Source organism: Vicia villosa, linkage group LG6, assembly GCF_029867415.1.
Source record: "Vicia villosa cultivar HV-30 ecotype Madison, WI linkage group LG6, Vvil1.0, whole genome shotgun sequence".
Taxonomy (NCBI): domain Eukaryota; kingdom Viridiplantae; phylum Streptophyta; class Magnoliopsida; order Fabales; family Fabaceae; genus Vicia; species Vicia villosa.
In genome coordinates this window covers 80,217,882-80,230,387 of record NC_081185.1, presented here as the reverse complement: position 1 = coordinate 80,230,387, position 12,506 = coordinate 80,217,882, and the positions used below count along the sequence as shown (strand labels likewise).

General features: G+C 41.0%; 1 protein-coding gene across 1 annotated transcript; it reads left to right on the top strand.

The window, feature by feature from the left end:
- Window positions 1-806: 806 nt before the first annotated feature.
- LOC131613971 (uncharacterized) lies at window positions 807-1,595 on the top strand. Its single transcript, XM_058885607.1, has 2 exons — window positions 807-1,184; window positions 1,299-1,595. The coding sequence occupies exons 1-2, from the start codon at window positions 807-809 to the stop codon at window positions 1,593-1,595; spliced, it is 675 nt and encodes a 224-aa protein (XP_058741590.1).
- The last annotated feature ends 10,911 nt before the right edge of the window (window positions 1,596-12,506 follow it).

The following is a 12,506-nucleotide window of genomic DNA, read 5'->3' as shown; positions in this document are numbered from 1 at the left end:
AATCACTTGGAGATGCGTATAAAAGATTCAAGCGGTTGTTGGTTGCATGTCCTACTCATAACATGGATGCAACCGAGCAAATGCAGAATTTTGTGAATGGTGTTAAGATTAAGACTAAACAATTAATTGACACAGCTGCTGGTGGTTCAACAAATTTTAAAACAGCCACTGAGATAAAGAAGATCATTGATGCTATTGCAGCAAACGAACACTTAGAGCTGTATGACCGCAGTGTAAATCAACCAGAAGGGTTAGTTGATTTGAAGTTGACGAATCAAGTTGTTAAGATGGAAGAGCAGATCGCAGCTGAAGTTGAGCGCAGATTAAAACAAATGGCTCTTGAAAAACAAACGGTGGCTCAAATTCAACCTGCACAACCGACTCAAGCAGTGAATTGTGAAATATGTGGGGGACCTCACTTTGCCGTACATTGTGTGGTCACAGCTCAGCAGGTGGAAGAAATCAATTTTTTGAAGCAGAACAACCCTTACTCTAATACTTACAATCCAGGGTGGAAGAATCATCCAAATTTCTCCTGAAAGGATCAACAAGGGAATGTTCCAAAACAAGGGGTGATTCCTTATCAAAATCAGCCACAACAACAACAGCAGTATCGATCACCGCAACAACAACCGTATCAACAACCTTATCAACAAGCTCAACAACAATTCCAACAACAAGGGCCAAGAAAAGCAGATTGGGAGATCGCCATTGAAAAAATGGCTGCTCAAGGCTCTCAATTTCAAGAAGAAACAAGAAGTAATTTTCGGAATACTGGAGCTTCAATTAAAAACCTTGAAATTCAGATGAGTCAAATAGCACAACAATTGGCAAATCCTCAACAACAGGGTGCTCTACCTAGTACCACAGTTACGAATCCCAAAGATCACAATAATGTGAGTGCTATAGTAACAAGAAGTGGAAAAGCGAAGGAAGTTGTGGAGGAGAACGCTGAAGAAGAAGAACCATTGCTTGAAGTAGATGTAGAAATAAAAGAGAATGAAGCACAAGTGGAAGACTTGGGTGTGTTGGAACCAACAACTAAAGGGAAGACTAGTGAACAAAAACCGGAAATCAAATTACCCTTTCCAACAAGAAATAAGAAGAAAGGACAGCACGAGAAAAACTTTCAAAAATTCTTGGAAATGTTTAAGAAACTTGAGTTGAACATACCATTCCTGGAGGCGTTAGAACAAATGCCTACCTATGCCAAGTTCATGAAAGATATAATCTCCAAGAAAAGGACAACCGATTGTGATCCGATTATTCTAACTGAAACTTGTAGTGCTATTTTGCAGGGTATGAAGATTCCGGTGAAGAAGAAAGACCGAGGCTCTGTAACTATTCCTTGTACTATTGGGGATAGATCATTTAAAAAGGCTCTTATTAACTTAGGAGCAAGTGTTAGCCTTATGCCACTGTCCATCTACAGGAGATTGGGAATTGGTAAAGTTCAAGATACAAGAATGACACTCCAATTTGCCGATCATTCCGTAAAAAGACCGTACGGGATAGTAGAAGATGTGCTTGTAAAAATAGACAAGTTTGTGTTTCCAGTAGATTTTGTAATTTTAGAGATGCCAGAAGATGAATAAATCCCGATCATTTTGGGGAGACCATTCTTAGAGACCGGGAGATGTTTGATAGACATAGAAGAGGGCACGATGACCTTGAAGGTGTATGATGAAGAGTTAAAAATTGATGTGCGAAACACCATGAAATACAAGGATGATGTTGCTACTAGTCAACATATTGAGGTGATTGATCAAATTGTTCACAATGAGAATGCTTTGAAGTCACAACAATTACCTTTAGAAAGAGTGTTGAGTTTATCAATTTTCAACGAAACTGAAGAGGGTGACGAAGAAGAGATAGAAGTGTTGAATATGATGGAGGCAAAACCTTTCTTTAAAAGTTCTCGACAAAATCGGTGGGAGGATTTAAGGCAACCATTAGTAGAGGAAAAGAAAGATGAACCAAAGAAGGAGGCTGAATTGAAACAACTACCGGAGAACCTCAAATATGTCTTCCTAGACACAGAAAACAAATGTCCGGCTATCATAAGTTCACACCTTGAAGTTATCCAAGAGAGCAAACTTGTTGAAGTTCTGAAAAAGCACAAAGGGGCCATGGGATGGTCGATTGACGATTTGAAAGGTATTAGTCCTACGGTTTGCATGCATAAAATTCTCATGGAGGATGATCACAAACCGGTAGTCCAACCTCAACGGAGGTTGAATCCAGTAATGAAGGAAGTAGTCAGAAAAGAAGTGGTGAAACTATTAGATGCGGGAATGATCTATCCTATATCTGATAGTGCTTGGGTGAGTCCTGTACATGTAGTACCAAAAAAGGGAGGAACTACAGTGATAAAAAATGAGAAAAATGAGTTAATCCCTACAAGGACAGTAACAGGATGGAGAGTTTGGATCGATTACAGAAGGCTAAATTTGGCGACAAGAAAAGACCACTTCCCGTTACCTTTCATAGACCAAATGCTGGAGAGGTTAGCAGGTCATGATTACTATTGTTTCCTCGATGGTTATTCGGGATATAATCAAATAGCGGTCGCACCAGAAGATCAAGAAAAGACGGCTTTCACTTGCCCGTTTGGTATTTTTGCCTATAGAAGGATGCCATTCGGGTTATGTAATGCTCCAGCTACTTTTCAGAGATGTATGCAAGCCATCTTTGAGGATATGCTTGAAAAGCATATGGAAGTATTCATGGACGACTTCTCAGTGTTTGGTAAGTCTTTTGATAATTGTTTAAATAATCTTGCTCTTGTGTTAGACAGATGTCAACAGACAAACTTGATCCTCAACTGGGAGAAGTGTCACTTCATGGTGTGTGAAGGTATAGTTTTGGGTCACAAAATTTCCCACAAGGGAATAGAAGTTGACCAAGCAAAAATAGAAGTCATATCAAGGCTGCCACCACCAATGAATGAGAAAGGTATTTGAAGTTTCTTAGGGCATGCGGGTTTCTACCGCCGGTTCATAAGAGACTTTTCTAAAATAGCCAAACCCTTAACTACTCTATTGGTTAAGGATAGAGCCTTTAACTTTGATAATGATTGTGCCGTAGCATTTGAAACAATTAAGAAAAAATTAGTTTCGGCACCAATTGTTGTAGCCCCAGATTGGTCTCTTCCTTTCGAGATCATGTGTGATGCAAGTGACATTGCAGTAGGGGCAGTTCTAGGACAGCGTAGGGACAAATTGTTGCATGTTATTTACTACGCTAGTCATGTTTTAAACCCTGCACAGATAAATTACGCAACAACTGAAAAAAAGTTGCTAGCTATTGTTTATGCCTTTGATAAATTCAGGCAATATCTGTTGGGTTCCAAAGTTATTGTTTACACTGACCATGCTGCTTTGAAGTATCTTTTTGCCAAACAGGATTCAAAGCCAAGGCTTCTGAGATGGATCTTACTCCTTCAGGAGTTCGATGTGGAGATTCGTGATAAAAAAGGGTGTGAAAACACAGTCGCAGACCATCTTTCTCGAATGTCACCTATCGAGGAAACAGAGGAAAAACGTCCAATAAAGGATGAATTCGCAGATGAACATATCCTTGCTGTTGTTGGTGCACCTTGGTTTGCCGATTATGCAAATTATCTGGTAGGTGGGGTAATTCCAGAAGATTTTGATTCTAACCGCAAGAAAAAGTTTCTACATGATTGCAGGTTCTACTTATGGGATGACCCCTTCCTATACAAGAAAGGGATAGATGGGTTGGTCAGACGGTGCGTACCAGAGGAGGAACAACGGGATGTACTAAAAGCATGCCATGACTCAGACTACGGGGGACACTTTAGTGGAGATAGAACTGCTGCGAAAGTCTTACAATCTGGGTTATACTGGCCGACCTTATTCAAGGATGCTCACCATGTTGTTCGAGAATGTGACAGATGTCAAAGAACAGGTAACATCTCAAAGCGAAATCAGATGCCTCAGAATGCTATGTTGGAAGTGGAACTGTTCGACTTATGGGGGATTGATTTTATGGGACCGTTCCCACCATCCTTCGGGAAGAATTACATCTTGGTGGCAGTTGACTACGTATCAAAATGGGTGGAAGCTGTAGCCTTACCCACCAATGATGCGAAAGTGGTGGTGACTTTTCTCAAGCATAACATCTTCTCTAGGTTTGGAGTACCCAGAGCACTAATCAGTGATGAAGGTACTCACTTCTTAAATAAACTAATGGAGAATTTGTTGAAAAAATACAATGTGAAACACAAGATCGCCACCCCATATCATCCTCAAACAAGTGGGCAAGTCGAGGTTTCTAACACGCAAATAAAACAAATTCTGGAAAAAACTGTTAGTGCCTCTCGCAAAGACTGGTCGACCAAGTTAGATGACGCTCTCTGGGCATACAGAACAGCTTACAAGACTCCTATAGGTATGTCTCCATATCAATTGGTGTATGGGAAGGCATGTCACCTTCCACTCGAACTCGAGCACAAATCGTTTTGGGCCGCCAAACTCCTAAATTGTGATCTCCTGAAAGCCGGTGGAGCTCGAACAACTCAACTTCATGAGTTGGAAGAGTTTCGAAATCAAGCATACGAGAATGCCAAAACATACAAGGAACAAACAAAGAAATGGCATGATCAGAGGATTCAGAAAAAGGAACTGCGAGAAGGTCAATTGGTATTGCTGTTTAACTCCCGGTTGAAGCTATTCCCCGGAAAGTTAAAGTCACGATGGTCAGGACCATTCCTAATTCACAAAGTATTCCCTCATGGAGCAATAGAATTAAAAAATCAAACAAACGGGGATACATTTAAAGTGAATGGACAGCGTGTGAAGCCGTATTATCAAGGACAAGAAAGTGGTCTGATTCACAGTGTTAGTCTTACAGGATAAGATGAACGATCGTCGAGCCAAGCGACGTTAAACGAAGCGCTTCGTGGGAGGCAACCCACGGATTTTCCTAACGTATTCTCGTTGTTTTATTTTATATGTGTTTTGTTTCTTTTTAATGTTTCAGGAAAAGCTGATCCTAGTGGTGGTCACAAAGTGAGGAAAAACAAGGAAAAATGAAGGAGAAAATTTTTTTTTTTTGTGAAGTGGAACCAGGGGTGCAACACGGGTGGCCGTGTTGTGGAACACGGGCCGTGTTGCCCCAGGCGAAAAAAAAAAGAGGAGAAAGAGTGAAAACAGTGGAGCAACACGGGTGGCCGTGTTACACAACCCGGGCCGTGTTGCGTCTACTGGGAGGAAGAATTTTAAAAAAAAAAAAAAAACAGTGAGGCAACACGGGTGGCCGTGTTGCGCAACACGGGCCGTGTTGCCTGTGCGTGAATTTTTTTTCAAATTTTTTTAAATGGGCCCATGGACCCCACCCATTCCACCACTCTTCTATCCAATCAGAATCACTCTCTCTCCTTATATCCCTATTTTCTTTTTATTTTATTCTTCCTTTTTCTCATAAACCCTCTTCTTCAACCTCTCTCTCCCTTACAAAAACCTAAAACTCCATTAACCCCCATCACTAAAGCTTCCAATTTCTCCCTCTACACTACTCAAAACCCCTATCCGCCTTCACAAAAGTCGTTCCACTCCTCACGCTCTTCAACCCTACGGTGACTTTTTCTTCTAATTCTTAAATTTTTCGTTTTGTATTTTTGTTTGCTCTCTTTCTTGTAGGTACTCATCATGCCACCAAAGAAAAGAACCAACACGGGTAAGCAAGTTGCCGAATCTGCAGGCACTCGCAAAAGGCCGGTCCGCCAATCCAACCCGCATGACATTCTCTTTGAGGACCCTAAGCATCACCAAAGATATTTGAACCATGTCAAGCGGAAGCTCATCCCCACAAGGTATATCTGTGAAAACACTATGAATACCCTAGGCATTAAAATCGATATTGATAGGCTATTTCATTCTGTGGGTATGCTGGAATTTATGTATATGGAGGCACCATCCTATGAACGCCTCACTCTTGAGTTTCTAAGCACCATAGAGTTTCATTTAGAAAGAAAGTGGAACGGGGCTATTAAGTACTTCTTTGGTACTCTTAAGTTCCGCTTGTTTAACCAAGCTCATGAGTTAACAGTAGAGGAGTTAGGGGGTATCCTCAAATTGCCCATCTATGGACCAGGGGCTGTTCCGGATGAATTCCCGGGACAACAATTTTGGGGCGATATCACAGGATTGGAGGCGTATGTCGCCGCGAGTGCTAAGTCCTCATGGATTCAGAATCCATGTATTCGCTATGCCCAGAAGGGCCTTGCATACACTGTATTTGGCCGGGGTGATAGTCATGGCGTTGCGACCATGAGGGAACTCTTTTTCCTCTATGCAATGCTTCATCATGATGTGCTTAATGCCGCCGCTTTCGTGGCTGATTTTTTAGGCAAGGTAGGTCGTGCCTCGTCGGGAGGAATTTCTGTGGGTGGTCTCATCACCCAAATTGCGGTTCATTTTAGTTACAAAGAATTATTGGACACTGACACTCCTATTGCAGGTAAAACTAAGATTGATATGGAATCTCTTATTCATCAATCCATGATTACTATTTCTAATGGTGGCTATTGGTTGACAAGCAGAAGTCGTTTCTTGTTTGAATTACCTGACCCGGCAAAAGCCAGCTCGTCTAATCGTGCTAACTGGCTTTACACTAATGTCGCTCCGGAAGGAGACGACCAAGATGTTGATTTTGATGCAGGTAATCAAGGAGACGGCGAGGACCCGACTCACCATCAGTTTCCACAGGAGCCATCTCATTTTGATACCTATGGTTCAGGATCCTCTTCTATGGCTCCGAATCAATGGGAATGGGTCCAATCTGAAATTGGGCACCTGCGAACTGAGCAAACAAGGCAGGGAGAAGAGCAGACCCGTCAAGGAAAAATGATCACTGATATGCACGAGATGATGCAACGTTTGATGTTGCAATTTCCACCCCCTCCTCAGTAGGTCCGGTATGTACCTCTCATGCTTGTGCAAAAACATTGCGGACAATGTTTCGTTCAGGTGTGGGAGGAGTTCTTTTATCGCTTTCAGTATTTTCTTTTCATTTTCATTTTGATATCGTATCTCTTTTGAATTTGTCAGTATTTTTGATAGTTTGTGTGTAGCTATGGCATGTCAGTGCAGGATGCTGAAATTGTTAGCAGGAAAAGTGGTGAGAATTTGAGATAGTGAACCGAATCGCACCTTGCAATGGTGAAAGGAACCCCCAAAAGGTTGGTACTGTAGATTTCAATGATCGAACGCACTTTCAAGAATTGGACCCAATGATAGACTTGCAGACTCGGAGAGGTGATAAAGTGTACCAAGCAAGAATTGTCTTCAGACCCTGTGAGCTTGACCAAACATGGTGAGGATCATAAAAAGCCAAATACAAAATCATCATGAGAGTTGTCAGGTATGCCATCGTCACTCTTGATTTGTGTAAGTTTTTGTTAAAATTTCTAATGCACATGTTTACACACTGAGGCACTTGTTTGTTTTACACCTGAGCCTTTCAAGCCAACCTTTTCACGTTATCCCTTGTTAACCCCGTTTGAGGCATATAGCCTTTTGTTTGTTTAATACATGCATGAATTAACCCATAACCCAAACACTTCCTTACCCTGCTTAGATAAGAGTTGTTATTGTTGCAAGCTGTGAAACAATTTAAGTTTGGGGTCGGTACACCGAAATGAGAAGAATAGATAAGTACATAAGAACCAAAAAAAAAGAAAAAAAAAGAGAGAAAAAGAAATGAAAAATTACAAAAAGGGAGCACTTATCTATAGAAGAAACTGATCTGAGAATAACGATGCGCAAGAAAAGAGATATTCAAATTAAGATATGCGTAGTCAGTCAAAGATCTTAAGAAACGGTGTCCGACATTTGTGATTGTGAACTTCATACTAACACAGTGAGCGAGATAATAACTCTGATTCTAAGCCAAAAACCTCTAGTTCTCCCGTTTGTTTGTTCATCCCACCTTGTCCCTTAGCCCCGTTACAACCTTAAAAGACCTCTAAAAGTGTGTCGTGTGCGCATGAGATGAAGATGAATGTTATACAAATCTATGAGTTGACTGTGCATGCCTTGATCATTGAGTGCAAACACTTTAACCTGAGAGTTTTGGTGAGAGTGTGAATAAGCTTACAGGTAAAGAGACACCGCAATGTGGAAGTATAACGGAGTCACTATATTTGGGGAAGAAGGAAATCATTGAAAGTTCAAGAAAAGGGAAGTGCGAAAAATCTCAGCAGTACTGTGGTAAGGTATCTGTGAATAAGTTGGGGGGGCCTTACTTGTTTATCGAGCATCGCTTGAGGACAAGCAATGAAATAAGTTTGGGGTTGTGATCGGTCACGATTCTCACTATGTCTTTGTCACTTTCCTGATGATAATCCAGGTATTTTGCACTGCTTAATGTCATAGTATAGTCTTTTTAAGCTGTTTAAGTAAGTTGGTTTGTTTTTGCAAGTTTTATCCGTTTGTTAGTTTTCGAGTTTATTTTCCCATTTTATGCGTTGGTTTGGTTGTTTAATGGTATTTCAGATCTAGGAGATTCTTCACTCGACCCAGTGCAAGAAATGTCGGAGGTAGAGCGCAAGACAAAGAAGAAAGGATAAAATCAGTGGTGCAACACGGGCGCCCGTGTTGAGTAACACGACCCGTGTTGCTGGGAGTGTAAGCAAGAAGGAAAAGTGGAAAAGCAGTGGTGCAACACGGGCACCCGTGTTGCCTAACACGACCCGTGTTGCTGCTACTGAGTGCAAGAATTATTTTTAGAGGAGCCAGAGGACCAACACGGGCACCCGTGTTGCCCAACACGACCCGTGTTGGCTTGCTACGCTGATTTTCATGTTTTTATGCTTTTTACTCAAAAAGAGATCCAGAAGGGCGTTTTGGTACATTCCGACTTAAAAAGAAGGGTTTGCAATATATAGTGAAGGATGGAGAAGAGAAGGGGTATCTTTTACACAACCAAAGGAATTGAGTCTGAAGCAGAGCAACGTATGAGATTATTGGAGAAGGAAGATCATTCATGAGCAAGAGCAATTGAAGATCACAAATTCTCCAATTATCTGTAATGTTTAACTTTGATACTTTTGAATTTCTTTTGAACAATATGAGTAGCTAAACCCCCCAATGCTAGGGGGTGTCCCTGATTTGGTTTGTAATAACTTTTGATATTCTGATTTGATCGACTTCATGTTTATGTTATTCAATTCAATTTTATACTGTTTTTAATGCCTTCTTTATCGGACCAATAAAGATTGTTCTGTGATTAACAATTTGTCGGCTCGCAATTGTTAGGGTTTGTATTCAATTGAACCATAGTAGATATCACCTAGGACTAGGGATACCCTATGGTCACTAAGAATTCTTGATAGAAAACAAGCTTGGTTTTATCTGTTAGCTCTAAGGACTTAGGTTTATAGATGAAAAACCAAAGGTTTGCCCAATAAGGATTTAGGGGCAAACACTCTAAAGATTTAGTAATTGAATATCATGAACTTGTTGAAGAGATCTCAAATAAGAATTCAGGGTTATTACAGAGCAAATTACACACCTTACCTTGGCATTTACTCATATCAGTGAAAAAGGCTTAAATTTACTTTCTGCTATTTTTATTTTAAATTTAGAAATTATAACTCAATCAAAAACACCCGTTGACTTTTTATTTAATTGAATAATTATAAAACTTATATTCAAACGCAGTCCTCGAGATCGATACTTGGTTTTTAACCTTTTATTACTACTTCGTAAAAATAGTACACTTGCTATTTTTCCGATCAGAGGGACATGACCAAATCTTTGTAGGAAATGGTCAAGGTCTGCCAATTTCCTCCACTGGTTCTAGTACCTTTTTCTCTACTTGTCAACCCCACACATCTCTCTCTCCCAATCATCTTTTACATGTGCCTTCAATTACTAAAAACTTAATCAGTGTTAGCCAATTCTGCAAAGATAATCATGTTTATTTTCTCTTTACTGCTGACTCTTGCCTTGTCAAATCTCAGGTGTCCAATGATGTTCTTCTTGTTGGCAAAGTTGGCTCAGATGGCTTATATGAATTTCCTCCTCTTGCTGTTTCCAAGTCTGCTAAGTCTTTAGTTAGTTCTAATAATATTGTACCTAGCATTAATGCTACTGCTGTATCTTCTTCTTTGTCCAATATATGGCACCTAAGATTAGGCCATCCCAATGTCAATACTCTTAAACTTGTATTGCAGAATTGTAATATTCCTATTCATAATAAAATGCATGATTTCTTTTGTACTGCTTGTTGTGTTGGCAAAGCTCACAAACTACATTCTCCTCTTTCCCATACTGTCTATAAGTCTCCTCTTGAACTTTTATATTGTGATCTTTGGGGTCCTTCACCCCAATCTTCCACTCAAGGTTTCAAATACTATATCTCATTTGTAGATGCCTTTTCCAAATTTACTTGGCTCTATCTGCTTAAGACCAAAGCTGAAGCCCTTAGTGTCTTTAAACAGTTTAAGGCATTTGTTGAATTGCAGCTTGGCTTCCCCATCAAGGCTATTCAGTCTGATTGGGGTGGAGAATTCAGACCTTTCTCCAAGTTTCTTGCTGAACTTGGTATACAACACAAAATTATTTGTCCTCATACACACCATCAAAATGGAGTGGTGGAGAGGAAGCATAGACATATTGTTGACTTGGGTCTAACCCTGCTGAGTCATGCTTCTCTGCCTATTTCTTACTGGGACTTTGCCTTTTGTACTGTTGTTTATCTCATTAACAGACTTCCCTCTTCATCTGTTAAGTTTCAGGTACCTTACACACTATTATTCAAGTTCTCTCCTGATTATAAGTTTCTGAAGGTGTTTGGTTGTGCCTGCTTCCCTCTTCTCAGACCATACAATGCCCACAAGCTAGAGTTCAGGTCTCATGAGTGCCTTTTCTTGGGGTATTCAGCTTCACACAAAGGGTATAAATGCTTGTCTCCTACTGGAAAGTTATACATATCCAAGGATGTCCTGTTTAATGAGTCCAGGTTTCCTTTTCTGGAACTCTTCCCTAACCCTCCCAACTCTTCTACATCATCTACACCTAAATCTTCCTCTATTTCTTCTCTGCACCATCTGCTGCCTCCTAGTGCAGCCTCTCCCTTACCCATGCCTAATCCTATTACAGCTGTACCCTTCTCTTCCTCAAAATCCTCTAATTCTTCTTCTTCCACAGATACATCTATTCCCTCACCTCAACCTACAAATAACCTGTCACCCTCTAATGACCTGTCCACTCCTCTACCCTCTACTTCCCCTACTGCTACTTCAGCATCCTCTCCTTCTATGTCTACAGGTGCTGATTCTTCTCCTTCTATCCCTCTCAATGCTGTCCCTGTTGTGCAAAAGCCAACTAATCATCATCAGATGATTACTAGAGCCAAATCAGGCTTTGTACAACCAAGACTTCAACCTTCTCTGTTGCTCACACAGTCTAAGCCCAAAACAGTTAAACAGGCCCTTGCTGATGACAAGTGGAAGTGTGCAATGCAGGCTGAATATGATGCCTTATGCAAAAACAAGACCTGGTCCCTGGTACCTCTACCTCCCAACAGACAACCTATTGGGTGTAAATGGGTGTTCAGGATCAAGGAGAATCCTGATGGGACAGTTAACAGATATAAGGCACGCCTTGTGGCCAAGGGATTTCACCAGAAGCAGGGGTTTGATTACAATGAAACATTCTCCCCTGTGGTCAAACCCATCACCATTAGACTCATTCTCACTGTGGCTTTATCAAGGAATTGGTCCATTCAGCAATTGGATGTCAACAATGCATTTCTGAATGGTCTTCTTACTGAAGAGGTTTACATGGAACAGCCCTCTGGTTTTGTTCAGTCTGACTCTTCTCTAGTTTGCAAGCTGCACAAGGCCCTCTATGGTCTCAAACAGGCCCCTAGACAATGGTTTGAGAGATTGCAACAAGCCTTGCTTCAGCTTCACTTCAAACCTAGCAAGTGTGACCCTTCTCTCTTTGTCTTTAAGTCTCACAAGGATACTATTTATCTCTTGGTATATGTTGATGATATTATCATCACTGGCAGCAACTCATATTTGCTTCAAGATGTCATCACCAAGCTCAATTCCTCCTTCTCTCTCAAACATCTTGGTGCCTTGGATTATTTTCTAGGCATAGAGGTCAAACATGCTTCTAATGGCTCCATGCTCCTCACACAGGCCAAATACATCAGGGACTTGCTACACAAAACCAAAATGACTGATTGCAGTCCTGTTAACTCTCCTATGCAAATCTCCTGCAAACTCACTAAGGCTGGTTCCTCTGCTCTTCAGGATCCCTTCATGTACAGGTCTGTTGTAGGGGCCCTCCAATATGCCACCATTACCAGACCTGACATAGCTTATTCTGTCAACAAAGTTTGTCAGTTTATGGCTCACCCACTTGAGGCTCATTGGGTTGCAGTGAAAAGAATCCTCAGATATCTCAAGGGTACCCTCAACTTTGGTTTACAACTGTCTGCTCTACCTTCCACTCAGCTGCCCTCCA

Coding starts and splice junctions, on each gene's coding strand:
- LOC131613971 (XM_058885607.1), top strand. CDS start 807: ATGAGTCAAATAGCACAACAATTGGCAAATCCTCAACAACAGGGTGCT. Junction 1,185..1,298: donor TGAACATACCATTCCTGGAG/GCGTTAGAACAA, acceptor GCTATTTTGCAG/GGTATGAAGATTCCGGTGAA.